This window comes from Pimephales promelas, chromosome 25, assembly GCF_988280905.1.
Source record: "Pimephales promelas chromosome 25, fPimPro1.hap1.1, whole genome shotgun sequence".
Taxonomy (NCBI): domain Eukaryota; kingdom Metazoa; phylum Chordata; class Actinopteri; order Cypriniformes; family Leuciscidae; genus Pimephales; species Pimephales promelas.
Window position 1 is genome coordinate 4,996,527 of NC_142793.1, and position 27,929 is coordinate 5,024,455.

The 27,929-nt window shown below is 40.2% G+C and overlaps 5 protein-coding genes and 1 pseudogene across 5 annotated transcripts; all 6 read left to right on the top strand.

The window, feature by feature from the left end:
• Window positions 1-1,826: 1,826 nt before the first annotated feature.
• Window positions 1,827-7,850, top strand: LOC120468096 (uncharacterized). The gene is made up of 2 exons (XM_039656733.2): window positions 1,827-2,665; window positions 7,633-7,850. Exon 1 carries the CDS (start codon window positions 1,913-1,915, stop codon window positions 2,630-2,632), a length of 720 nt encoding a protein of 239 aa, XP_039512667.2. The 5' UTR covers window positions 1,827-1,912; the 3' UTR covers window positions 2,633-2,665; window positions 7,633-7,850.
• A 7,910-nt stretch (window positions 7,851-15,760) lies between these two features.
• On the top strand, window positions 15,761-16,131 carry LOC120468110 (histone H4). The gene has a single exon (XM_089127657.1). It carries the CDS (start codon window positions 15,763-15,765, stop codon window positions 16,072-16,074), a length of 312 nt encoding a protein of 103 aa, XP_088983783.1. The 5' UTR covers window positions 15,761-15,762; the 3' UTR covers window positions 16,075-16,131.
• Window positions 16,132-16,758: 627 nt separating this feature from the next.
• On the top strand, window positions 16,759-17,298 carry LOC120468042 (histone H2B). The gene has a single exon (XM_089127986.1). The coding sequence runs from the start codon at window positions 16,845-16,847 to the stop codon at window positions 17,217-17,219; it is 375 nt and encodes a 124-aa protein (XP_088984112.1). The 5' UTR covers window positions 16,759-16,844; the 3' UTR covers window positions 17,220-17,298.
• An 859-nt stretch (window positions 17,299-18,157) lies between these two features.
• Window positions 18,158-19,004, top strand: LOC120468097 (histone H1 pseudogene; annotated as a pseudogene).
• A 2,784-nt stretch (window positions 19,005-21,788) lies between these two features.
• LOC120468102 (histone H2A-like) lies at window positions 21,789-22,315 on the top strand. The gene has a single exon (XM_039656741.2). It carries the CDS (start codon window positions 21,817-21,819, stop codon window positions 22,201-22,203), a length of 387 nt encoding a protein of 128 aa, XP_039512675.1. The 5' UTR covers window positions 21,789-21,816; the 3' UTR covers window positions 22,204-22,315.
• Window positions 22,316-22,570: 255 nt separating this feature from the next.
• Window positions 22,571-23,533, top strand: LOC120468112 (histone H3-like). Its single transcript, XM_089127512.1, has one exon. It carries the CDS (start codon window positions 22,975-22,977, stop codon window positions 23,383-23,385), a length of 411 nt encoding a protein of 136 aa, XP_088983638.1. The 5' UTR covers window positions 22,571-22,974; the 3' UTR covers window positions 23,386-23,533.
• The last annotated feature ends 4,396 nt before the right edge of the window (window positions 23,534-27,929 follow it).

Below are 27,929 nucleotides of genomic sequence, written 5' to 3' on the forward strand. Positions count from 1 at the left end.
TTCGCCGGTCAGATCGCAGCCTTAGCCCTGGATAGCCAGTTTACCTGGGGGTTTGCTCCTCTTGCTGCCTCCTGCTCTCTCGGTGATGAAGCAATTAAGCTGTGTTACCGGCTAGGGGCTGAGGAGGTTGACCCGAGGGAGTCAACCTCAACCTTATCACCCAGAGCTCGCCCGATGTCTGGAGAGCTTCCTTCCGTGGTACGCCAGGTCATCACCTAATCTCCACGTCCAGCCAGAGCTTCACGTCAGCCACGTCCAGCCAGAGCTTCACCACGACATGCCTGAGCTTCATGCCGCGCCTGCACATCACGTCAGTCCAGCCGAATCAGAGACGCTTCACGTCACTTCTGCCGAGCCAGAGACGCTTCCCGTCACTTCTGCCGAGCCAGAGACGCTTCCCGTCACTTCTGCCGACCCGGAGACGCTTCCCGTCACTTCCGCCGAGCCAGAGATGCTTCCCGTCACTTCTGCCGAGCCATATTGACAATACATTACATCTCCCCTCCTAAGCATAAAGCAATAACCAAGCTAACAAAATCACTCTGTGCACATATACACATATTACCAATATTAAACATTGCTTTTTTTTTTTAAGCTATGGAGTTTTGCATAAAACGAGCACATCCATATCATGAAGATCATTAGCACACCTTTGTATTCAAAATAATCAATGACACAATTAATTACAACAATGAACATCAACTCTAGCAACTAGGAAGGAGAGGTTACTAGCACATCCCTTCCACAAGGCGTCTATGCCCCTTGCAAAGGCGTTACCACTTGCTCTTGCGAAGATGCTGAATGTTGTGGCGGAACTCTCCACTTCCACAGTCCACAACATAAGATCTTGGGGCACAATGTGTTTTCACTAATCACTACAACTCCAGGAGACCACTTGTGACTGCCCCATACGACTGACATCAGGTTCAAGTACACCCACAAGCCGTGCGAGTTACTCGTGTATTGCAGTTTGGCTGGTGGTTATGTTGCTCGCCTGCATACCGCCTCCCTTGGCCGAAACTGGTATTATGACACCTGCCGGGCCGGGGCTAGTAATTTAGCATGCTAATTCAGGTTAATATCTCTGCAGCACTATAACTTCTCATTTTTTTAATAACATCATCAACCTTATTTCTTCTCATTCTTTTGATGCGTGTATCTCATTTTTGGATATTTTAACCTCAATTTTTACACATGGCACCTTTAAACGACATCAGACGATGGATAAGGGTTGTATCTAGCGAAACGATCGGTCAAGTTTTATAAGCACACATGCTCATCTGTTATCTGATTTTTTCAGGGTTTTTTTTTCTGAATATATTTCTGAAAATATTGATACACATTAAAGTATTTGCTCTTGTTTGGAAATATTTTGTTACGTTGTTGTGCTTGTTATTGTCGCCTGTTGCCACTGTACAAGTAGGAATTGGCGGATGGTCTTTGTGATATTTGTCCCACCCCTCCTCCACTGTGATTGGACTGCTTGGTAAAAAGTGATTGTGTTTTATCCAAAGCTGAACATAAAAAAAGCCAAGCAGTAAGCATGAAACAGACCCACAGTGCTTCGTCGCATTGCTTGCATTTTTAAGCGTCATTCTCATTGAAAACAAATGTAAAAACACGCTGGAAATATCACTTTGGTGGACACAGCGTTTCTACAGAAGCTCTTGTGAGAAAAAAGGAGACAAACAATGATGACATGTCAACATACATCAAATTCCTTGTTGAAAGTAAACCAGTTTGGCAGACTCTTGTGTAAATTTTAGTCATGTGAGATCAGCCGATTGGCTGTAAACGCCTGCTTCACATATTCAATGAGCTGAAAGACCATATATTCAAACCACACTCCGAACGACACCAAGTTTAGGAGCCTGCTGATTCAAACTGATCACTTAAACCTGCTAAACTAGCAATGGGTTCTAAGAACAGCAAAGCAGGATCTAAGAATGGCAGGAATGGAAATTCTAAAAGCAGAAGCCGTGGTCATAAACGCCGTAAACGCGTCAATGATGATGAATTTGAAAACAACTGGGATGATTCTGGAAACGGTGATGGTGGTCTTGAAGACTTGCCTTTACCTGACGTAAATGGTCTGGAAGGCTGTGGAGACTGTAGTAATATTGAAGGCTGTGATGTAACTGGAGTCTGTAATGATCTGGGAGGCTTTTACATGGGAGGCTGTGATGTAACTGGAGGCTGTAATGATCTGGGAGGCTTCTACGTGGGAGGCTGTGATCTTACTGGAGGCTGTAATGATCTGGGAGGCTTCTACATGGGAGGCTGTGATGTAACTGGAGGCTGTAATGATCTGGGAGGCTTCTACATGGGAGGCTGTGATATGGGAGTCTTGGATTTGTCTGGAGGCTTCTATATGGGAGGCTACGAAATGGGAGGCTATGAAATGGGAGGCTTCAATATGGGAGGCTGCGATATGGGAGGCTTCGATATGGGAGTCTGCGATATGGGAGGCTGCGATATAGGAGGCTTCGATATGGGAGGCTTCGATATGGGAGGCTGCGATATGGGAGGCTTCGACATGGGAGGCTGCGATATGGGAGGCTTCGACATGGGAGGCTGCGATATGGGAGGCTTCGACATGGGAGGCTTCGACATGGGAGGCTTCGATTTTTGAGCCTGTGGTTTTTGAGTAAATTATTTCAGACAGGTGAGTAACAATTATAATCACTCTATGCATTTCTTTCTAAATATGGATTTAAAAAAAATATATATATATGTATATTTTTCTCCATTGTGGAAGTTTAATCAATGTTTATTAAAAAGCAGGCAAAATATGTCAGACAATCTTACATTTGAATTAAAATAATCTACTGACTCTTGCTACATATGCCATTTAATACATTTACTTTCTGCCAGTGGAAATATCTTAAATCAAATCAATTTTAAACAACATATCTTTAACTAAGTAGATAAACATTATTGCATTTCATTTATCATTTAAGGGTACTTTAACGTAACAAAGACGTTCTAAAAACGGAAGAGTTTTTCTTTTGCGTACAGATGACCACGTTGTTAAAATGATCCCTGTTCACATGGATTCTGGAAAATGATTAAAAATGCTGTATTATACATGCCAGGCCAGTAGACTAATGCGCATGCTGTCACTGGTTTCACAAATTCCACTTTTGTAGTTTACATGGGGACAATGGCAGCAACACTTTCAATAATTTTCCAATAAACCCATTTTCCAAAGTTTGACTACTAAACCATTAGAAGTTTTAAACCATCTGAAGTTTTAAATTTTTTGGTAAAAAAAAACAAACAAAACAAAAAACAAAACAAAACAAAAAACTGTTATCTAACTGGCCATTTGATCTGATGAAGAAAAAGAAATGATTTAATTTCTGAAAACATATTTCTTTGAGGGAATCTAAGTAAAATTTAAAGTTTAAAGATGGGTACAATTCTAAGATTGTTAAAGGGGTCATTCGGATGCACAATTTCCACAAGTTGATATGACTCTTGTAGGGTCTTCATGTAAACTTTGTAACATACTTTAGTTAAAATTCCTCAATGGTTGTGTAAAAACAACACCCTTTTACCTCCTCAAAAAACTCCTAGGTAACTATCGTAACCTCAGTTCCCTGAGTTAGGGAACGAATATTGCGTAGCCAGTGGGAAACTCCTTTTCCTCGATTTACTGAAGCCTAATGTAAAACGCATTTGCAGCTGCACAGCCAGCACACTGAGCTTCTGACACGCTTATAGGCTGTGCTGCAGCAACTGCACATCCAATGGCGCGGGCGACTCTGGGGTGCGACCAATGAACTAGCCCAACATCAGAGCCCACAGAGGGGGTGTGACCTAGTCTATATAGACCCCCGAATTAGCCAATATAGCAGGTTTCATACGACTGAAGCGACAACTTCACCAGTTACTATAGTGCGGCCTCAATACTCGTTCCCTCTCTCAGGGAACTGAGGTTACTATAGTAAGTAGTTCCCTTTAGAACGGTCACTTCGTATTGCGTAGCTATACATCATTGGGCCTGAATAATATATATATATATGAGTCAGTAACAACTAACATAATATAGTAACAAAACCAGACACCGTCGGGATTATTAGTATAATTTCATAACCATCTGAAACGGGTTTTAAATATAACTGTGTGTGATTATGCACAGTAAATTTTGTATATAAGACCAGACATCATCGGGTCTTAATCATACCGAAAGTACCACCGCCTGCAGGGGGGGGGGGGGGACTCGCAGAGAGAGCCTGCAGATCTCCCACTCGCTTGATGGATGCCAATGCCAACAGGAGGGTAGTCTTTAGCGAGAGTGGTTTTAGATCAACCGACTGGAGCAGCTCAAAAGGTGGACCCTTCAGGGCCCTAAGAACCGTGGAGAGGTCCCAAGGCGGCACCAAATGGGGCCTGGGTTAATCCTCCTGGTGCCTTTCAGAAACCTTACCACCAGGTCATTTTTACCCAGTGATTGGCCAACCACAAAATGCACTGCGATGGCTGCCACGTAAACTTTGAGCGTTTATGGGGTGTAGCCCGCCCATAAAGGCACCAGGTAGTCGGGACCCTTGCTTCAGAGATAGTGCTTAAGACCCTGTCAGGAAGGTCCCCGGGTACCCATTTAGGGGCCAAACATGGAGGGCCCATTAATCTGGTCAGGGATACCACATCGTTCCGTTGGCCTGTGAGGAGATCCTTCCTCAATGGAACAGGCCAGGGGATCGTGTCTGACATCTGAACCAGCTCCAGAAACCACGGTCTGGATTTCCAGAGCGGAGCCACCAGAAGGACTGGACATCCGTTCTCCCTGACCCGTTTGATGACCTGTGGCATCATTGAGACGAGGAAAAGCATAAAGGGGCCGGCTGGGCCAGGAATGAGCCCTGTTCTTCAAGAAGAGTATCCTCCAGTGGGTATTGGCTCTCGAGGCAAAAAGGTCAACGTTGGCCTTGCCGAACATCCCCATATTAGACTGACCCAGGTTGGACGCTTCTGTAAAAACCACTTTCCTTCTGGAAACTACCCCCATGCTCACCCCATTGTGGTACCAGTCCTGAGCCCGCCAAGGAATCAGCGTCCTTAAACACTCGTGATTCACCATAATGCGCAAGGCTGCTTGACTGCCATGCATGGGTTGGCACAAGCCGTTTCAGGGGGCGCATGCGCAGTAATCCCAAGCAGAGTACTGAAAATGCAGCTGCCATTAGCCCAAGCAGTTTCTGAAATTTCTTCAGAGGGGTGTCCTCGCGTGCCCTGAATGTGGCTACCAGAGCCTGTACAGAGAGCGCGCACGCTCTTGAGTGAGCCACGCTTTCATCGTCGCCGAGTCTAAAACTGTGTCCAGAAAGACTACAGTCTGGCTGGGGGTCAGTTCTCTCTTGGTAACATTGATTGTGAGACCCAAGCATTTTAAATGGCCAAGAATAAAAGGCCATATTGATATGGCCTCCCCTCGAAGGCAAATCTGAGGCCTGTGATGAGGGTCGATCTGAATATGAAAATGCATCTTTCTGATCCATTGTAACTAACCAATCACCCAGGTGAAGTTGCATGAGAATTTGTTTAACAAAAATTGAGAAAGTGTTAACATTTTGAAAGGCAGTCTCATGAGAGCCTTGTTCAAATGTCTCAGATCTAGTATGGGTCTGAGTCCACCGTCTTTCTTTGGAATTAGAAAATAGTGGCTGTAAAACCCCAAATACATTAGCGCGGGAGGGACTAAATCTATCGCTCCTTGCTAATAAATACTGAACTTCGGTGCGAAGCATGTGACCCACGCTGCTTCTCACTGACGTCTCGATAACCACCTGGAATTTTGGGGGTCTGCGAGCGAATTGGAGGGAGTAGCTGTGTTTATGACCCAACTCGACACACCGGGGGTGGCTTGCCAGGCTTGGCCAATGTGGCTAAGATCACATTGTGAATGGGGGGAAGGGAATGGTGGGAAGGGGGGCGCCTAACACAGGGGGACCTGATACCATTATAATGTGATTTGTGCACATACTGAGAGTTTGACTGACTATACAGGCTTTTGCCCTGGGGGGAAATCAGTGTTACAACTTTTGTCTGGGATAGGCCGCCTAACACAGGGGGACCTAATACCATTAAATTGTGATTTGTGCACATACACAATTGGACTGTGTTTGACTGACTGCACAGGCTTTTTCCTGGGGGAAAGTCAATGTAACACCTGGGAGGGGGCCGCCTAGTGAAGGGGGACCGAGAACACGTGTGTTGTAATTGTGAAACATACTCTTTTTTTTTGCTTTCCGTGGGTCGCCATGACAACAGTGTTTGTTTGTAGAGGCACGCGTGCAATAAAATCTACTGCCGCCTGATTTAGACAGGGAGCTGTGAGAAGTGTCATGAGATTTAGAGCAGTGACTATCTGTGGCGGCGCATGCTTCATAGCGGGCGCACTGATTGCAGTTATAATGTGCGGGCATGATGAAGCGTCATTAAGAGACATAGCCGCATGCACATACAGTATGACCGCTTGCTCCTTCCGTCACTGCTCAATGAAGTAAGGAAGCAGGCAAGCGCATGAACGAACATTTCAGTAGAAAACGCTTCTGTCCAAAACAGGATAGTTCTCTTTTGTCGTAAAGAGAACTAGCCGCGCGAACATCTACCTGCCGAGGCTCGATGAGGGAAGAAAACGTGGGCGCATGCAAGACGGTTTGCCATCCCAAAGGAGAGCTAGCCGCAAGCGCATGGTGTATTTTTAGTGCGGGGTAGCTCTCTTGTGTCGTAAAGAGAGCTAGCTGTGCAAACATCTATCCGCGAGTGCATGATGTAATTGTCGTCAGGCTCGCTGGGCCCGTCGAAGGAGATGAGGCCCGCCACGTGACAAGGCACTGATGTCCTTCGAACAGGACCGAAGAACTGCACGAGAGAGTAAGGCATGCGGGGATGTGGCCGGCGTGCGGTCACCACAGACAAACACAGAATATTACAATAAAAAAGGATATAGCGCCGCCAGGAGAAAACGACTGAAAAGGCGTAGTCCGCTGAGATTATTCTCGCTCAGGCTCAAGGGCTTGTTCAAACGGCAAAGGTTAAGTAAAACAATCAGAGACATGCAGTTGTCGCTGAAGGAGTAAAAATGTGCTATAATGGCGAATTCGGGGATCTATATAGACTAGGTCACGCCCCCTCTGTGAGTTCTGACATTGGGCCAGTTCACTGGTCGCATGTCAGAGTCGCCCACGTCATAGGATGTGCAGTTGCTGCAGCACAGCCTATGAGCATGTCAAACGCTCAGGGTGCTGGCTGTGCAGCAGCAAAGGCCTTTTACATTAGGCTTCAGTAAATGGAGGAAAAGGAGTTTCTCCACTGCGTATAGCTCTGTGCACAGCAACTCCTTTTGGTGCATGTCTCTTTAAATGATAATAATTGAGAGTGTTTAGGCTTTTTGAGGATAAAAAAAAGTAAATGGATTTTTTTTTTCATTGAATGGTGGTCGTGTCCACACACTGCAAAGACACATTTGTATTGAAACACCATATAAAAGTGAATTTTGCATCCAATGACACCTTTAAAATATTTGTACTTTTTAACAAGACAACATTTATGTATTTTTTTTTTCGCAGTGCATTTGGAGACATAACAAACATTTGATTCAATACTGAATCTTTTCTATTCCAGGTGAACAATCTTTTTGGAGTGAATGGATTTGAGGTGACGCCGTTGCGCTCAGCTCAAAAACATCATCAACACAAAGACAACATCATTGTAAACTACAATCAACATCAGGACAACCTTAGTGTCATTATGAATGTTAAACATCATAAAGGCAATGTTATGAACAGTTCCAGCCAAAAAGATGAAAATAAAAAAAATAAACTAAAAACTATTTAATTAAATCAAGATATTCTTATACTTCTCTGATTATATAGATTGTGTGTGAGCGAACTAATAGGATTAATAATATGTAGAGGTAAACTGTTTACTTGTCTTTTAGCTTTAGGGTATAAGCATTTCCCAAAAGTGATTCATTAGAAACAAGCCTGACAACATTCTAGAGCCTCAGTCTGAAGGTTTGATGATGTGACAGATTTTTGTTAGCCACAGATTAAAAAAAATACAGTCACATAGAGTTTACACTCTATTTCCTTCCATCCACGTGACCTCAGAGCAAAGAAAACAAACTCAAAGCTGCCGGAAAAGTGTTAAAAAAAAATGAAATTCTGATCATTCTTAAAATTATCTCTGTGTTTGTGTGTTCTTAAAAGTGTGTATGTTGCAATCCAAATTGTTAAAATGTACTGTGTCTGTTTTTGAGTGTACTGTGTCGAGTGTATAATATGACCAGTCTGTCTCATCATGATTTAAAAATATAGACTTGTGGATTAAAAATGTGGAATTTGGTCTGCTTACTATATGCTTAGAGATATGAGGTGAAAAAATCATAAAGTAGAAGTTAACCTTAAAGAAGTAACCTTGCCATTTTTATGCATTCATTGACATATGCAAAAGTGACTCCTGCATATAAAACATTCATGCAAAGAGCAACTTGGGATTATTGTCTGGAATAAAAAGGCAAGTGATAGTTGCTTTTTGGATGGGACGTCAAACCAACCTTAAGTAACTTATATGAATCTAATAATAATATTTGAATTTTCTGTATGAGTTTGCAACTTTGTGTAATTCTCAGCACATATGTTTATGAAACCAGTAAGCCACATGAGCTTCTCCAGTGCATGATGAACATGGAGGTCAAGAGCCTGTTGAGGGAGATGTCGACATCTCTGTGAACATTCCTGAAATACACTGGGGAGATTGTTTTTCAGGCTCTTCAACCTTTTCACGTAACTAGTTAGAGGGAACTGACATGTCTTAAAGGAAATCGAGTCAAAATGAAACAGATTTTTAAAAACATAGCCATACAACACACAACGCAATTAATGTTGACCAAAACACTGGTGCTTCTGAAAATCACACAACACTGCAATAATGTAATTCATACTCCAGTTATTTAATTAAAGGTCCCATTCTTCATGTTTTTTTTTTTAAGCTTCGATTGTGTTTACAGTGTGCAATATACTGTAATATGTGTTCATGTTTCGCGTGTAAAAAACCCCAGTATTTTTCACACAATTTGCGTATCTGTATACCGCTGTTTTCACTGTCCAAAAAAAGGCCCGATGACTTCCTTGCTCTATGAAGTTCAGAATACGTAACGAGTTCTGATTGTGCAAGCGGTTCCTGTGTTGTGATTGGACAGCAGCTTATCGCACTTGCCCGAAAAGGTCATGCCTCTTACCATAAATGCATGCCTGCTGAACCTCCATCTCCGTGGGAGCGCAACAAGACCACGCCCCTTTTTTTTATTCCTGTGGGCGGAGATTATTCAAAAAACTTTTCTAGTTATATCATTAAAAAAAGGAAGTAGAGGGATGTAGTTTGAAAGAGGACTTCTGTTAAATATAATATCTCGCTAGGCATTGAACTTTGAGCTTTACAATTTTGCAGGTATTATTTATGCTCTAACAGCAACATTACACACTAACTAAAGTTTGAAAAATGGAATCGTGCAGAACGGGACCTTTATTGTCTTCTGAAGTGATTGGTTTAGGAGGGAACAAACCAAAATCTAAGTAATTTTTTTCACTATAGGCTTATCTTGACATGATCTTTCCCGGCCCTTCCTATCAGCTTTGCAAAGAGCGCAGCAAATGTTCAGTGACCCGAGGTCAGCGGAGCAGTGAAACACTGAAAATGCCAACAATGTTCAGAAGAGTAAATGAAAACCTTTGGCGAATAGGAAATTGTAAACCACAAGCTACTCTTCCTGCTTCCTCAAAAACCTTGCTAACAGACTCAAACTCATACTAAAGAGCTGTTAAATTTTCTAGCCTTGGGGGACCTGGAGGCATAAAGTCATAAAAGGCATAAAGCCGAGTAAACAGTTGGGTTTTACCGTTTTCGAATGTATTCAGACGATTTATTATATTTAGAAGAATATCAGTAACCAGATAGTTTCTGGTCTCATTGACTTCCATAGTATATATTTTTTTCCTACTATGGAAGTCAATGACCAGAAACTGTCTGGTTACTGATATTCTTCTAAATATAAAAAAATCGGCTGAACGGATTTGAAAACTGTAAAACTCAACTGTTTAACTCTGGAAATCATTATGAACAGCAGCTGCTAATTATTTTCCATTTGCTTTCCTGCTGTTATCTCGGGACGTTAGTTACAAGAAAAATGGCATTTGTCAGCTCCGACTTGTATCCAGCCTCTCACGGAGACTTCAGATCCCCCAACGCCTGTGAAAAGACGACTCAACACCTGTGACGCCGGCGATATGTTATGCCCTTCATTATTACATGATTAACTAAATGCATTTTTCCTTGTACATTTCTGAAATGCACTCTCTGTAAAGCTGCTTTGAAACATTTATTGTGAAAAGAGCTATACAAATAAATTTGAATTGAATTTAATTGAATTATACTTAGCTGTATATTTATTTTAAAACTTAACAAAACTTACCAAATCATAAAATTAACGTAATACATAGCTGATATAAAAAATGGATGACTATATTTCCTACTACTGAATTTTGAAAAAAAAAGAGATTCTAATTATTGGACAAAAACTTCCACACGTAACAGCCTAGAATACTGTCTAACACTTGATGGCTGATGCTCTGTTAAGTCTTCGTCGTCGGTTAGGAACGAGGTGTACTCTTTGATACCAATCTCTCATTTGAAAGTCACGTGTCTAGTATCTGTAAGACCGCACTTTTCCATCTTAAAAATATATCTAAATTACGCCATGCTCTCATTGACAAATGCGGAACAATTAGTTCATGCGTTCATGACATCAAGGCTAGATTATTGTAATGCTCTACTGGGTGGTTGCCCTGCACTCTTAATAAACAAACTTCAGCTAGGTCAAAACATATATTGTATAGACCAGACAGTAGGCTTGTTTGAGATGCGCCTCGCCTCGCCTGCAATGTAGTCGAGAGTAGGCGGCTGCAGTGAGGGGAGGAGTGAAAAAAGCGCAATCAAGCCGGACAGATCAAGGTTTCTCGCAGTGACTCAGACACCTTGTGAGATCAAAGGCGGATATCGCGGGATTAACGGGATTCACGCTCGTGCACGTGTTGCTAATAAACTGGATGTGATTTAAGTTCTGTTGCTTTTATATAAAAATAAATAAAATGTAAATAAAACCCAAAGTACTTGTTATTTAATTACATTCCAAATAGCCTATGGTTTATCAATCTTTTTTTTCTTTAATACAGACGTGTTTTTATATAGCCTATTGTTTTAACAAAAATGAAATATAACCCATATGGCACTGTCAGATAGTTTATTCACCCATAGCCTATGTATACACATAAAACATGATATCAGTTTTAAAATCAAACATTTTAAAAGAGAACAATTCATCTGGTGTTCTTTTATTTTTATTTTTATTTATTTTACTTTTTTATTAGAATGCAAGTTACAAACATAGCCTACCTACAAGCACCACAATTCGTGAAACAAATAGGCCTATTATACAGCGACAAATACAAACATCAGAATAAAATGAATAATAAAATAAATCAATCAATCAAAATAAGCTTAGCTTAAATAGACAGACTTACAAACTTCATCATCTATAAAATGAGAGCTATTTTTCACTTGAACATTTTAGAGTAGGCCTAGTATATTTGAGTTACTGACTATAGCTTTCTTATTTTTAACCCGTTTAAGAGATTCACAATATAGATCAGTTTCAATTTGAAAAAAATAAATAAATAAAACATGGCCTTGATTTGGAGAATTTAGCTTAATGAATATGGAATTTACCCTCATCACTGTTGTTTAAACCAATGAGCATTAAGCTGTGTCGTCAGCAAGTCGTTTCCCATCATGCTTTTGATCAGCGCAGTCGGTGGAGAGCAACTGCGCGCGACTGCAGAATCCGACCCTTCCGCCTTGCGCTCGCGAGAGTTTTTTGACATACGTTGGCATGACATCAGAGCCAGGCGGACCGTTCTCGGACACATTTCTAACCGGCATGCATCTCGCGCTGATCACCGGTGATCGATTCTGCGCAGAATTTGCTCATCTCAAACAAGCCTATTATGTCTATGGTATAGACCCCTTTTGCGCCGACGTCACAGTTACGTCACGGCGCTAGCTGGAGGCAAAACAAAGTTAAAACTGGAGGTTTTGTCAATGACTCTACCGCTAAAGGAATTAACAAAATTTTTCTTGACTTCATATGGAAAAACAAACCTCACAAGCTCAAAAAAACAGTCCTTTCAAATTGTCGGAAAAAAGGTGGACTTGAAGTGTTAGATTTTAGTGATACAGTGAACACCTTTAGGATAAATTGGATCAAAAAATGCTTAACAAATCCTAATTCTATATGGTTTTTTATCCCGAATCATATCTTTAACAAAATTGGTGGACTCCCCTTTATACTGAAATGTAACTACTTACCGATCAGATTGCCAGTTGCACTTTCTAAATTTCATCAGCAGGCCCTTCTTGCTTGGAAGTTATGCTACACCCACAATTTTTCACCTCATAAAACCTTTCTATGGAACAACTTTAATATAAGGATTAGGAATAAATCTATTTTTCTCTCTACATGGTTTAACAGAAATATAATTGGTATTCTCTCAATTTTTGATAAATCTGGTAATTTCTTATCTTATGAAGAATTTATGTCTGTTCATAATTTTCCTTTACCATTTAAAGAATATAATGCAGTACTTAAAGCAATTCCTTCTGGTCTAAGTCATCTTGTTAAATGTCATCTAACCTTTAGTAAGAGTGTCACCACCAAAGAACCTGACTTGATCTTAGATGGTATAAATATACTTAGTAAGAAATGTAATAATAAACATATTCGACATATTTTTCAGAGTAAAAAATATACTGTTGCTAAAGGCAAATTTTATTGGGCTTCCTTTATTGAATGTATAGACTGGAAGGAAGCCTGGTTGTTACCCCATAAGTATTGTATTTCAAATAAGATTAAGGAAGTTCATTTCAAGATCTTGCATAAAATATACCCAGTGAATGACACTGTTGCAAAATATATGGATGTTGACAGTTCTTGCTCATTTTGTGGGAATGAAGATGAAACGCTGATCCATTTATTTTTCCAATGTGAAAAAACCCAAAACTTCTGGAATAGGTTATATCTTCACATAGGCAAGCACCTTGATTCTTCCAAATCCTTTCAATTAAAAGATATAATTTGTTACTATAAAGAAGATAAAGCTAGTACTTCAATTAGTTACATTGTTAATTTTTTTATTTTGTTTGGGAAAAATTTTATTCACAAGCAAAAATTCTCTAAATCGCAGCCTACTTTTCCACTTTTCTTAATTGAAATTGATACATTTCTGAAGTCTCTAAGATTGATTAAAAACAAGAAAAGTGACAGATTCTTGAAATATTATGATGATATTTTCACTGATGCATAAGGTTTCCTCTGTGTATGTCTTTTATTTTATTATTTTTTATTTATTTATTTATTTATTTTTTTCTTTATTTCCTTTGTTTTTTTCTTTTCTTTCCTTGTGTGAAGTTTTATATACTTGATATAACATGTCCGAATTCTATGTGTTTTTTGTGCTCTGTACTTGCTTGTTATTTGATACATATTCAATAAAAAAAAAAAAAAAAAAATACAGTTAAAAAAAAAAAAAAAAAAAAAAAAAGTTAAAACTGGAGGCGGTCAATGCAAAACAGCACAGATTCGGCTACATAATAAGGAGCTTAAATAATTGTTACTATTATTAAATGTCATCTTGTTGTGTTGTTTGGTGCAAGAATTGATGAAAAATGAATATGCTGTATCTGGAACTTTTATCTCTAGAAAATATTCACATCATTAAAATCGCACTGTAATGTCACTCTTTACATTGTCGTGGTCTCGGCGCTGACTCGGCAGAACTGCGGATCATACACACAAGTCTTGTACAGGACCATATAGGCATCTAAAGATTTATATGCCTCAGTTTCTCTTTACGATCGGTTTCTCTATAAGGTAGGTGTAGAAGTCAGGCCACTCAACCGAGGTAACGTAACGTTAATCCTGTCAGATCGATGCATTGAGTGAGCGTGTAGGCGGCTACAGGTCGGCCAATCTGGTTCTGTCCGTTAAAAATAACTTTTGGAAATAACAATCGACCTTCAATCAATCGAATAATGACCTTACACATTAAGATAATATCGGATTTTCTCCAGTCATTGTTAAAAAACAAGCTAACAATCCTTAACGTTAGTGAAGCGGCCAGATGGATCTTTCTGCCTCCACCTAAGCTCCGCCCACAAAAAAACGTCACCATGTTTACCAACTGTAAAAGGGACTATACTACTTGTATACTAACTACCCTCCAGTCAGCTCACAGTAATAAATGTCCCACACTGGATCTCACATTGGGGCTTGTGGATTACCAGGTAAAAATATATAGAAACGGTTAACAAATATGTTAACCAAATTATGTATGGTTTATTTAGGGAACATAGATGGTTTAATAAATCCATTTGTTGATGCTATTGGAGAATTCTCTATAAATTCAACATATATGATTATATACAACTATTATATTAAATGTTTGGAATTTAACTGTGTCATGCTTGTTGAGGGATTATTTGTATAGTTATCCAGATTAATAGTGGTTCTTTCCTCGATCTATGGTTTTTCTATCGTCTAAGAATAAGGACATACGATTTGAAATTGATACGGCCATAGCTAACATTAGTGCTTCTGAGATGGTAAAACAAACTCCTTGTGAGTCTTGAAGCTGCTTTCTGCCTGATGAAATTGCAAACTAACTTCAGTACAAAAAAATAAAAAATAAATGAAATACAATAATAATTAATTTATTATAAATCTGACTGTTGTCTTAAATTGACTGCTCTTCTTCCTGGTCTTAATTAATCATATCTGGTCCTTGGGTTTTTAGATCCCATTACAACTTAATGTGTGATGACTTTCATTGAGTGATAATGCCTGATAATAAATTATTTCACCTCAAAGTTTATATAAAATACAGTGATAATATTGTCTTAAATCATATATGAATGTATCATATAACAGGTAATGTGCACCACAAGATAAATTATCTTTATTCTCTTTAAGGAGCTAGGCTTGAAAAAGATTGTTATAATATAAAAATAAAATACATCTATCTATCGATCGATCGATCGATCGATCGTTAGATAGATAGATGATTTGCTGATTATTTTCCACTCTTGGATGGGGTTAAACTGGGTTAAAATGTTTCGGCCAAAGTTGAGGGTGAAAGACTAACAAAATATTCCTGCATTTTAGATTTGCAGTTTTAATACACTTTTTGAGTATGAAAAAAATTTAGCCGTTCTATTGTTTGCTTTTTCTAAATTGTCATTACTAAAAAGGGAAAAATATATACACGTATACATATATATGTTGATATATATAGTACACTTAAAATGTACATGTGCAAAGTCTCAAATAAAAGAGATGTGAACAAGCTCACCATTTACTTTGGTGAGCTTGTAGAAAATCACTTTTCATTATCAACCAGAACTACAGTGATTTATGTGATCCTTTTGAAATACATTTTATGAAACCTGAATTTTAATACGAAATAAAGGTTAGGGTTAGGAGGATAAAATCACATGTGCTTTAGCTATATTTTGGGGGAGGGGTGTTTATGTTATGTTACACACAGTGCTGGTTTCTCTCAGGTCCTGTAAGCAAATACATTCAAACAACTATAATCTAAACCTTTGTCGTTCAGTGATCGACTGAAGCTCTCAGTGTTAAACATGTCTGGAAGAGGCAAAGGCGGCAAGGGACTCGGGAAAGGAGGCGCTAAGCGTCACCGTAAAGTTTTGCGCGATAACATCCAGGGTATCACCAAACCCGCCATTCGTCGTCTGGCTCGCCGCGGCGGCGTCAAGCGCATCTCTGGGCTGATCTACGAAGAAACCCGCGGAGTGTTGAAGGTGTTTCTGGAGAACGTGATCCGCGATGCCGTCACCTACACCGAGCACGCCAAGAGAAAGACCGTCACCGCCATGGATGTTGTGTACGCGCTGAAGAGACAGGGACGCACTCTGTACGGCTTCGGGGGTTAAACGACTGAAACCAGGACAAACCACACAAACCCAAAGGCTCTTTTAAGAGCCACACACTCTAACGCTTAAAGAGTCAAAAGTTTTGTTTATGTCAAATCACAGAATTAAGCTTAAAATGCTTTGTGTTCTCAAATTCTCAATCCAGAATACAGTTAATTTAAGTAATGTTCCACACAGTGATGCATCGATAATATCGGTGCTTTTCTACTTTTAAAAATAATACCCCCAATTAAACGTTAACCCATTTCACGCACGCTTTTTCACAAGATCAAGGAAATACTAGTAATTCGATCAAATGGTAGCTACCAGTTGGCAGAAATGAGAATGCAAAGATATATTTCGGTTTTTAAACATCTAACCAATGACGTTTTTAAAGTGTATTAGACCATTATTGGTCTCTTTTCTCCCAAACTCGCTCGAAGGGTTTGTAAGACGTTTTAATATTACACGATCATGCACAGTTTTAGAACCGCTCGTTATCCTCAAAAAATATTACTTTATAAAAAACGAAACAAAAAGATACTCGGTGGAAGTACAGTTCAAACATGAGACGGTGGGCGGAACTATAATTTATCCACACCTGTGATTGGCCCTTGTTCCTCTTAATTTGTCCAATGAATTGTGAGTTTGTGGGTTTGGTCTATGAAAACAGACAATCACATAAGTCCGTAACACTTAGAAAATTAGCATAAGGCAGTGAATAAAACCCTCTGTATCGCTTTGATACATACATTAACTCGTTGTCAAATTTGTGATATTGCGTCATCACCATGCCTGAACCAGCAAAGTCCGCGCCCAAGAAAGGCTCAAAGAAGGCCGTCACCAAGACCGCCGGTAAGGGTGGAAAGAAGCGCAGAAAGTCCAGGAAGGAGAGCTATGCCATCTATGTCTACAAAGTGCTGAAGCAGGTCCATCCTGACACCGGCATCTCCTCCAAGGCGATGGGCATCATGAACTCTTTCGTCAACGACATCTTCGAGCGCATCGCCGGTGAGTCATCTCGCCTCGCGCATTACAACAAGCGCTCCACCATCACTTCCAGAGAGATCCAGACCGCCGTGCGTCTGTTGCTGCCCGGAGAGCTGGCCAAACACGCCGTGTCCGAGGGAACAAAGGCCGTCACCAAATACACCAGCTCAAAGTGAGGCGTGACCGACTTCAACTACTCCAACGGCTCTTTTAAGAGCCACCCATCTTCTCAGATTAAGAGCTTCCGTGTATTATCTTAACTCCTAATCTTGAGTTTCGGTGAATCCGTTGATATAAACGCAGAAAGCTATCTTTTCCACACAAACAAAAGTAGCCTAAACTCGGTTGGTTAAAGATGAAGTTTAGTTTATTTGAGGGTAATTTATAATTCGATTTATAATTTATAAGACAGTTTATAATTCGAACTGTCTTGCTAAATTACGCCCTGCCAATTCAAATATGGTTTATGAACCTAATCACTGATTCACTTTATGCTGGGATGTGTAGGTGATAACAAGGCGATACGTAAGTAAATATTTTAAAGGAGGAATCGCTTTTAGCTTTACCATAGAGTTGGTTCACTCTCTGCCTAAGATGGCAGATGGCGGTAATGCATCATCGTAAAACAAGAAAGAAGAAGAGGTTTTAAGCCAGCATTCCGGTTTCTGGACTGGCTGCAGTAACACGTCTCTGTCCATGCGGGGGCGCTCGCGGTCGAGTGCACATTGAATGGGAGTCAATGGGGTTTCACCCCCAGAAATCCTTTTCTCAGTATGTAATTTCTTGTAAACATCTGTATGAAAGCCTCCTTACGCCCCTCGCTGATGCTGATTTCATAAAAATCTATTTCAGACTGTTAGCTGAACACACAGATGACGGGGCCAGACTTTTATCAACCTTTCCACTTAAAATATCCATCAAATTTACGCGCTGCTTTTCCTTTTGACTGATGCTCTCCTCGGATTTGATCTGACAAAGGCAAAATAAACATTTCATCATTTGGTATTTTAGTCTCCGGTGAAAGCTCAGAACCTCTGCTTGGAGTTCAATTTGTTTTGACTGAACCAAACTATTTTACCACTCCAGTTTTTAACCAAATATAAGGGAAGAAAACACACGCGTGAAGGGGCTCGTTGACGCACACAAACGCTGAGCGGGCAGGTTGAGTCTATAAAGTTCTCATGTGTTTTTTAAAAGGGCAGCGCCGCGACAGCGCCATTCATTGATGAAACTAGAGACAGAGATTGAAAGACTGTAAATCCGAACAGAGAGAAATGGCAGAAACTGCTCCCGCACCCGCTGCTGCCGCCCCGGCCAAAGCACCCAAGAAGAAGTCCGCTGCGAAAGCCAAGAAAGCAGGGCCAGGTGTCGGCGAGCTCATCGTCAAAGCAGTGTCCGCATCCAAGGAGAGGAGCGGCGTGTCCCTCGCCGCGCTGAAGAAAGCGCTCGCTGCCGGCGGCTACGACGTGGAGAAGAACAACTCCCGCGTCAAGATCGCCATCAAGAGCCTGGTGTCTAAAGGCACTCTAGTGCAGGTCAAAGGGACCGGCGCCTCAGGCTCATTCAAGCTCAACAAGCAGCAAGCCGAGACCAAGAAGAAAGCGGCTCCTAAAGCGAAGAAGCCCGCGGCCAAGAAACCCGTTGCTGCCAAGAAGCCGAAGAGCGCAGCGGCAAAGAAGCCCGCCGCCAAGAAATCGCCCAAGAAGGCCAAGAAGCCCGCAGCCAAGGCCGCTAAGAAGGCGACGAAGAGCCCCAAGAAGGCAAAGAAGCCAGCAGTCGCTAAGAAAGCAGCTAAGAGCCCTAAAAAGGCAAAGACTGCTAAACCTAAAGTTGCAAAACCTAAAACCGCCAAGCCTAAAAAGGCAGCGCCTAAAAAGAAATAAAGTCCAGTGTTTGTTCCTCAACGGCTCTTTTAAGAGCCACCCACTAACTCAAAAAAGAGCAATACTCGTTTATACCAATGATTTGTGTTAAGTAACACCCCGTTTTGAAGAAAGGTAAACAATTATTTAATTGTACAATATATATTGTATATTGCCACAAAAGCTGAAGAGGATTCAGACGGTGATCAACCTAAATATGTTGTATTACAGTATAGGAAGAATATATACATTACACTCTACACTATGCTGAAGAATTGTGACAATACAATCAGCCCACACATATCCAACCAATATGGGCAGTTATAAACCTCCAATATTACAATAGGAACATAACAGTGCAGTATCAGATGGTCATTGTGCCCAGGATATACAGTGTGAGAAAGGTGCAGAACTTTTGGCAGTAGAAGCGTACAATACCCCTTTTTTATACTTATTTAAATTGTGTATAACCAGGGAATGTCTAATTGAAGAGAATTGGTTCTGGACTGGCTGCAGTAACGCGTCTCTGTCCATGCGGGGGCTCTCGCGGTCGAGTGCACATTGAATGGGAGTCAATGGGGTTTCACCCCCAGAAATCCTTTTTTTTTTTAGGATGTAATTTTTTGCCAAAGTAATTTGAAAGTTGCGTTCAAAAGGGAGGGCTAAGAAAATACACTTAGCTGAAAATTACATTTTTAAGTTCACTTATCTGTTCTAAAAATCCATTCAAAAATGTGATGACATCACACAATAGCAGAATGCTAGCGTGTTGCGTGTTCCGGTCAACAACAACCTAACCTGTAAGAAATCAAAAGGACATAAGTACTCGTTCATTCGACTTTTGGCCTATAATCGATATTGAACTTGCGGAATCAACAATAAAATATATTATGATTTAACGACAAGCAGGTGAAAGAGACATTTAGCCGTTTAGCCCCATAGACTCCTATTCATTCTTTACTCGCCCGCGATCACCTCAAGTAGAATTCTAATGGAACTGCAACCAAGGTGATGCACAATGGGGCTAATAGGAAGTGCCAAGGCTCTCCGTTAGACGGGCTCTGGTATAACCAGTGAATGTCTTATTGAAGAGAATTGGCACTGGCTGGTTACTTCCGGGTTCTGGACTGGCTGCGGTAACAAGTCTCTGTCCATGCGGGGGCGCTCGTGGTCGAGTGCAGAATGAATGGGAGTCAATGGGGTTTCACCACCATAAATCCCCTTTTCTCAGGATGTAATTTTTTGTCAAGTAATTTGAAAGTTGCATTCAAAAGGGAGGGTTAAGATAATACACTCAGCTGAAAATTACATTTTTAAGTTCACTTATCTGTTCTTAAAATCCGTTCAAAAATGTGATGACGTCACACAATAGCAGAATGCTAGCGTGTTCTGGCCAACAACGGCCTAACCTGTAAGAAATCAAAAGGACATAAGTACTAGTTCATTCGACTTTTGGCCTATAATCTATATTGAATCAACAATACAATCTATGTTAATTTAACGACAAGCAGGTGAAAGAGACACTTTTAGCCGTTTAGCCCCATAGACTCCCATTCATTCTGCTCTCCTCCGCGATCACCTCCAGTGGAATTCTAATGGAACTGCAACCAGGATGATACACAATGGGGCTAATAGGAAGTGCCAAGCCTCTCGGTTAGACGGACTAAATTCTTCTTGCTAACTGTGTTTTTTAAAGAAATTCTATCACTGCTTTTATTGTAGACTGTGTTCCTGGTAGTTTCAACAGGTTGCTTAAATTAAAAGACTTTGTTACCCTCTTAATCTTTTCTCTCTCTTCATGGTACTGCCTACATGCCAAAAGTACATCCTTCACGGTTTCTATTTCCTCACAATATGGGCACATTCCTGTCTCATGCTTCCCTGTTATATGTTGGTTCCTGTTCAGTCCTGTATGTCCTAGCCTCAGCCTAGTGAACCATGTTTCCTCCTGTCGTGTTAATGAACTTTGTAATGAATACTTTGTTGTATACTATATAAATACCAACCTTTTCCCCCCTTATCCCATTTATCTTGTCAGAGTTTATGAATACCATCTTTAATTATTGTTTTAATTTCTGATTTACTAAGTGGAACCTGTATTTCTACTTGTTCTGCTTTAAGTGCTTCTTTTGCCAACTCAGCCTTCTCATTACCCTCAATACCGGTGTGCGCTGGAACCCAAGTGAAATGTATTAGCTTCTGTTGCATTATTCTTAATATCATCTGATGAACTTCATCTCTAAAAGATCCTGCCTGCATTTAGATTTCCCAGTCTGGATACTAGTTAAGGAGGACATAGAGTCCGAACAAACAACCGATTTATGGTTTCACTTCTTCTACCCACTGTAATGCCATTATGATGGCCGTCATTTCTGCAGAGAAAATTGAGAGGTGGTTTGTGGTTCTTTTTTGTATTGTGACTTTATATTTAGGAATGTACACAGCGACCCCCGTTTTAGCAGTTAGATCTTTGGATGCATCTGTAAATATGTGTACTGTATCATTATATCTTGCTTCTATATACTGTTGCACACTTTTATACAATCCAGTCTTAACTATGTTTTTAGATTCTATATTAACTAAAGAATAACAGAAAAACCAAGGTGGAGTTATACTCAAGTTAACAGTTTTACTGCAGGGTATAATACTGATTCCCATTTCATCTGCCTCTTTTTTACTACTCCATCCAAAACTATTTTCCACAATGCGACTTTTCTGTCTTAAATGTCATTAAGTGCATTTAATAATCCACGCTGAAAAGGGCGTTGGACTTTCGGGGGGAAGTTCAGTGATTGGTTTGAATCTTTACAGACTCTAAACCAATGGGCGACTGGCACTCTAGATTAAAGTCAGTCAATGGAAACACGCTTACTTCATATTATATCATTCGCTTGTATTAACTGACTTGAGTATGAGTGGCAGAGGTAAAACCGGCGGTAAAGCCCGAGCAAAGGCTAAGACTCGCTCCTCCAGGGCGGGACTGCAGTTCCCCGTCGGCCGTGTTCACAGACTTCTGCGCAAAGGAAACTACGCCCAGCGCGTCGGTGCCGGAGCTCCTGTTTATCTGGCGGCGGTACTCGAGTACCTCACCGCTGAGATCCTGGAGTTGGCAGGAAACGCCGCTCGGGACAACAAGAAGACCCGCATCATCCCCCGTCACCTGCAGCTGGCGGTGCGTAATGACGAGGAGCTTAACAAACTTCTGGGCCGAGTGACCATCGCTCAAGGCGGCGTGCTGCCAAACATCCAGGCTGTGCTGTTGCCCAAGAAGACCGAGAAACCCGCCAAGTCTAAATAAACGGAGCGAAGATTTCGTTACCAAAACAAAGGCTCTTTTAAGAGCCACCCATTTTATCTGTCAACGAGCGCTTTTCTCTTTTAATGTTGCTAACAACATAAATGATTTATTTAAAGAGAAAAATGGCCCCTAACGACTAGCGTCAACACCGACGATTAGCGTTATAGATATATCTTTTATATGTATAAGAATAGTATGTGTTCTATGCATATTATATAACTGTCTTATATATAAGCACATTCGGATCTCCTCTAATATGTGTTTACCACCAATTAAATCTATTTGTCTGTGAAGCTCTGATAATATATTGAATAAATTATTCATAGAAAGGAAAGTAACATATAGGCTCTATCGGCTTCAGGGAAAAAGGATTTGGTTAATGTTCCTCTGGGTATTTTCCCCTTTAGTAGCAGGGCTATCTACTATTTCACCGGGAGGATGGACACCTTAGTAGTACTTAGTATATACAGACTGTAATGTGATTTTGTTGTAATCCGAGATCTGCAAAACAACTGGGACTTAAAAATAAATACAATGTTGCGAGTAAAAAGGCGCCGAAAGTGATCAATGGAAACCCTCCGCTTGTTTGAAAAGAGGAAACGCGCTGTCATTGGCTGGCACTCATGCGCTGACGTCACATACTAACCAATCACAAGGCCTGCATCATCGCGCACAATGGGCTCGTGGCGCTCCAATGCTTTAAAATCGGCCGTTTAATACAGAGAGCAGCATTTCCAGCATTAGCAGGACAAAGAGAAGAAACTCGCAGTAATGGCAAGAACCAAGCAGACCGCTCGTAAATCCACCGGTGGTAAAGCCCCGAGGAAGCAGCTCGCTACTAAAGCCGCTCGTAAGAGCGCTCCGGCCACCGGCGGCGTCAAGAAGCCTCACCGCTACCGGCCCGGGACTGTGGCTCTGCGGGAGATCCGCCGCTATCAGAAGTCCACCGAACTGCTGATCCGCAAACTGCCCTTCCAGCGGCTGGTGAGAGAAATCGCTCAGGATTTCAAGACAGATCTGCGCTTCCAGAGCTCCGCTGTCATGGCCCTGCAGGAGTCCAGCGAGGCTTACTTGGTCGGTCTGTTCGAGGACACCAACCTGTGCGCCATCCACGCCAAGAGGGTCACCATCATGCCCAAAGATATTCAGCTGGCCCGCCGCATCCGCGGAGAGCGCGCTTAAACCGGCGTCTGATTCAACCCACAACGGCTCTTTTAAGAGCCACCAAAACTGCACTGAATGAGGTCATTTCCAGTTTATTTCTAAATGAGTAACGTTAGAAAGTTGTCATGCATTACATTAATATGGGTCACCGTTCTTTAAATGATAATTTACCATAACTATCATAATACAAAAAATAAGGATATGAATTGTAAGTTAAATTATTTTATAGAATGAATACTGTTGATCTTTATAAAATATTTTTATAGCTATTTTGCAGGGTATGAATAAATAAAACAACTTTTATTGAATTAATTGTAAGGTAAATTATTTGTATAGAATAAATACTGTTTATGTCTATAGAATATATATTTTTTAACAGTTTTGCAGGGTACGAATAATAAATCAACTATTATAGAGATTAACAGAAATATCATTCACAATTGACTGATGTGATATTGCTTTTATACAGGTACAAATATATCCAAATTGTCTAATAAGGAAAAAAAAAACTACACCGTCTTATAGACTAGCCCATTTCATTACCATTCAGTTTCTCTGTATATTATATGAGGACAATCTTCATCAAATCAAATAAATCTTAAAACGTATGAAAGAAGCCGGACAGGCCTCGTTATATTATGGTTTGGGTTGCATCACATTTGTTTTGTGCATAGACAGTCTTCTTCTTCCTGTTTAATGGCGATTAACTCCTAAGGAGCATTATCGCCACTTACTGTGCTGCTAGATGGCAAATTAACCTTGGGTGATGAGTCTGGATTCCAAAAAAAAAAAAACCTTTCTACCTATATCAGCCCACATACATCAACATTCATTATCATACCTGCAATAGAGGTTTCATTGGGCTTCATCCGTCGCTGCGTGTTCAGCTCCTCCGTCCACACTCATCCCCAATGGCAGGTTCAACATTACACACTTATTGTAATCTATATCCCAAACCTGAATCATATATGAATGTAAATAATGCTCTACATATCTGTCTGTCCATTAAACCTTTTCCTAGAATATCCTCACTCTTCATTCTTTCCTCTCCATTCTTCAAATGACTGAATAACACATCCCGAAAAATATTATATTTACTACAACTAAATAATACATGACAAACATTTTCAGATACACCACATTCATCACATAATCCAGTCTCGTGTAATCCCATAATTGCCAGTGTTGATTTAACACCCTGTATGTCCCAGTCTTAACCTAGACAGCAAAACCTCTTCTTTCCTATTTCCTCCCTGGCAGTTTACCCTCCCTACTATCTTTGTGATACTATGACACCACCTCCCTTTGCTACTACTATCCCATCTAATTTGCCATCTATTTATTAACTTCCTCTTTAAAATCAAATTTGCTTCCTTTTTCCCATAGGTACTCTAACATCCACCTTTCTCTTTTCTAGTGCTTTTTTTGCTAGTTTATCAGCAACTTCATTACCAGATACCCCAACATGTGCTGGTACCCAACAAAAATACACTACTATTCCAGCCTCTTTCAGTCTCTATAATGATAAATATATTTCCATTATCAAATCTTCTCTGTCTGATCTTGCATGTAATATACTAATTAAAGTTGAAGAAGAATCTGAACATATGACTATTTTATTTGGTCTGACTTGTTCAACCCACTGTAGTCCTATTATTATAGCTGTTAACTTTGCAGTGTACACGGACACCTCATCAGTCAACCTCAAACTAATCTGTTTTTTAAAGTGTGGAATAAACACTCCTACTCAACCTTTTGACTGATAGGTTCTCCTTAGAACCATCTGTAAATATTTGTAATACTGTATAAAATGTGTTATTTAAAAAGGCATTAATCTCCTTTCCAATGTACTCTTCTTTGGACTTTTTTAATAAACTCAAAACTACAAGCGGTTCAGGGACTTTCCAAGGTCATAGACAGTCTTCTTCTTCTTTGAGCTTATTGGCAGTTCGCATTCTTAAAAAGAGCATTCACGCCATCTACTCTAGGAATAGATCAGAGACACTATATCACAACTCCCAGAACAATCAGGACTTGTGCTTTCAATGTTGCTGCATGTTCAGCTCCTCCATTTACAGCCAAAGTCCATCAACTTCCAGAAAAGAATACTGATACTAATACTAATAGCCTATCTATATTCTAAAGATCAAATTTGTTCTACTTAAAATTTTTTATTATTAACCTACTCCCCTCTACTGAGTTTAAAACCATCTTTGACGTTAATTGTTTATCTTTCTGCATAGACAGTGGTTTTGTGCTTGAACTATATTGAGGGGAGGGCGTTTTGCGCCTTGTGACGCAGTATTGGTCTCTTTCAGGTCCTGTAAGTAAATACAAAAGGCCTCCTTGCAGCGCTGAACATTATTTGTAGTCATTGTTTGAATTGTGTCTGTGAAACATGTCTGGAAGAGGCAAAGGCGGTAAAGGACTCGGGAAAGGAGGCGCTAAGCGTCACCGTAAAGTTTTGCGCGATAACATCCAGGGTATCACCAAACCCGCCATTCGTCGTCTGGCTCGCCGCGGGGGCGTCAAGCGCATCTCCGGTCTGATCTACGAGGAGACCTATGGCGTTCCGATAGGCTCTTTAATATAACTTTGCAACATGCACAACGTCTTATTTTTTTTTTTATTCTGCTATTTATTTCTATTCAACTTAAGACGCAGACGTGACGCTGACGTGACGCTGACGTCACGCAAATCACGCGTGGCAGTGAAGTGTCGAGTCAGACGTCACGCGTTATTCACGTGTGGCAGTGAAGTTATTTATTGTTACACGTATTTAACACGCTATCCACAGTACAGCACGGCTCAGTGAAGCGAGTGCATCGCGCGTTCTGATCGGCTCTTTAATATGACTTTGCAACATGCACTCGCCTCAATGAACGTGACACTTGCGTCTGCCTTATAACGTCACGTCTGCGTCTGTAATAGGAATTGGGTTCATGTTTTTCTATCCTAATGGGGACTTCAACCAGACTGAATAAAAAAATTCTTGATTAAATAGTGGTCCACACACAAACCCCTGGTCTAATCTGCATTAAACCACTTTCTAATCTGCATTAAACCACTTTAAACGTTCTTTTAATGATTTTCTATGGGAGTAAAATGCTTAATAACGTGTAATTAAACGAGTTGCGTTCATATTTATTTATTACTTTATTGTGATTTACCATAATAATTTATAAATGCATGCAAAATTATCTGTGTACTTGATAAATGTTGCAGATATTACAAAAGAATGCCTTGTTTGTAAACTTCAGAATTAAATGAATGTTCAGCCATTTCTAATAAAAAAAGAGTCTGCAATTAGTTTCATATTTGTTATAATGTTATTTTTTTTCATCTGTGATTATGGAAATAGATAGGCAATATATATCGAGAGATGTGGGTCGACAGAGATGATTTTGACCACTTCATTAAGTTTTGTTTAGAAGAAAGGCTTTATTTGAAGTAAATTTCGTTTTGTATAGCCTAAATTGTATTCATTTTAATATTTTTTTCATCAATCAATTGCCTGGATTTAATAAATAAAGCAAATATAACAGACAGCCATAAGCATGGAGTTGCACGGGGCCGCGGTAACTCGTTAACTGAAGCACATCTCGTCATAAATGAAACGAAACTAGAAATAGGCCTAGCCTAAAGAGTAATCTATTTATTTTAGTTTTGAACTGTTTCGTTTAAAGAAAGTTCAAGCTTTCTAAAGCCTGAAATTCAATAAAAATACATTTCAAGCGTTCTTATAGAAACAATTCAATATTAAAATAAAATGTGTAGTCTTTATGTCGTTGTTTTGTTTTGAGTTTACGCTCAATAGCCTATATAAAGGAATTAATAGAGATGGAAAAAAATAAAAAAATAACCACATTTTCTCCCGTTTGTCGCGCCCCAATTGTCATGTTTCTATTCCCCACCAGTGGGGCGCGCCCCACACTTTGAGAAACGCTGCATGGATTAACAGTAGGCTATATTTGAAAATATACAGAATTATAAGGTGTTAGTACAATATATTGCATATTACCTAAGAAATTTTCATATATTTAAAAATGTGAGACAATATATTTACTAATATGTAATATTCAGTGATACACTTTCATATTCAGGGATTCAAGTTATGCGTCGCTATGGGAGTACCTACGACGGATTTCCATAAATATCAGGGTCACCCTGTCCTTAGATTACCCTTTTCATTATTTTAAAATAAATGCCGTAAATATGCTTACATTTCTCAAATAGGCATGATGCAATAACATCTTGTTCTTTGGGAATATTGACAAGAAACTATGTCAAACAAAATTTTAATAAGATAATTTGTGTGAATTAGGCCTAATATTTAGGCTACTATTTGAAAAAAATATATAGCCTATGTATAAGCAAGGTAAAAACACTTAATTTATAAACAAACATAATTGAAGAGCAGTAGGCCTATGCATTCCTTATGAGCTATTTGGTACACCCCCGCCCCGCAGCAGACGCAGACGTCACGTTCGGCAGACGCAGACGAGACGTTCGGCAGACGAACGAGTGATGTGGCAGACGCAGACGAGGCGTTCGGCAGACGC

Bases quoted from the DNA above. Each gene is read 5' to 3' on its own strand.
- LOC120468096 (XM_039656733.2), top strand. From the start codon at position 1,913: ATGGGTTCTAAGAACAGCAAAGCAGGATCTAAGAATGGCAGGAATGGA.
- LOC120468110 (XM_089127657.1), top strand. From the start codon at position 15,763: ATGTCTGGAAGAGGCAAAGGCGGCAAGGGACTCGGGAAAGGAGGCGCT.
- LOC120468042 (XM_089127986.1), top strand. From the start codon at position 16,845: ATGCCTGAACCAGCAAAGTCCGCGCCCAAGAAAGGCTCAAAGAAGGCC.
- LOC120468102 (XM_039656741.2), top strand. From the start codon at position 21,817: ATGAGTGGCAGAGGTAAAACCGGCGGTAAAGCCCGAGCAAAGGCTAAG.
- LOC120468112 (XM_089127512.1), top strand. From the start codon at position 22,975: ATGGCAAGAACCAAGCAGACCGCTCGTAAATCCACCGGTGGTAAAGCC.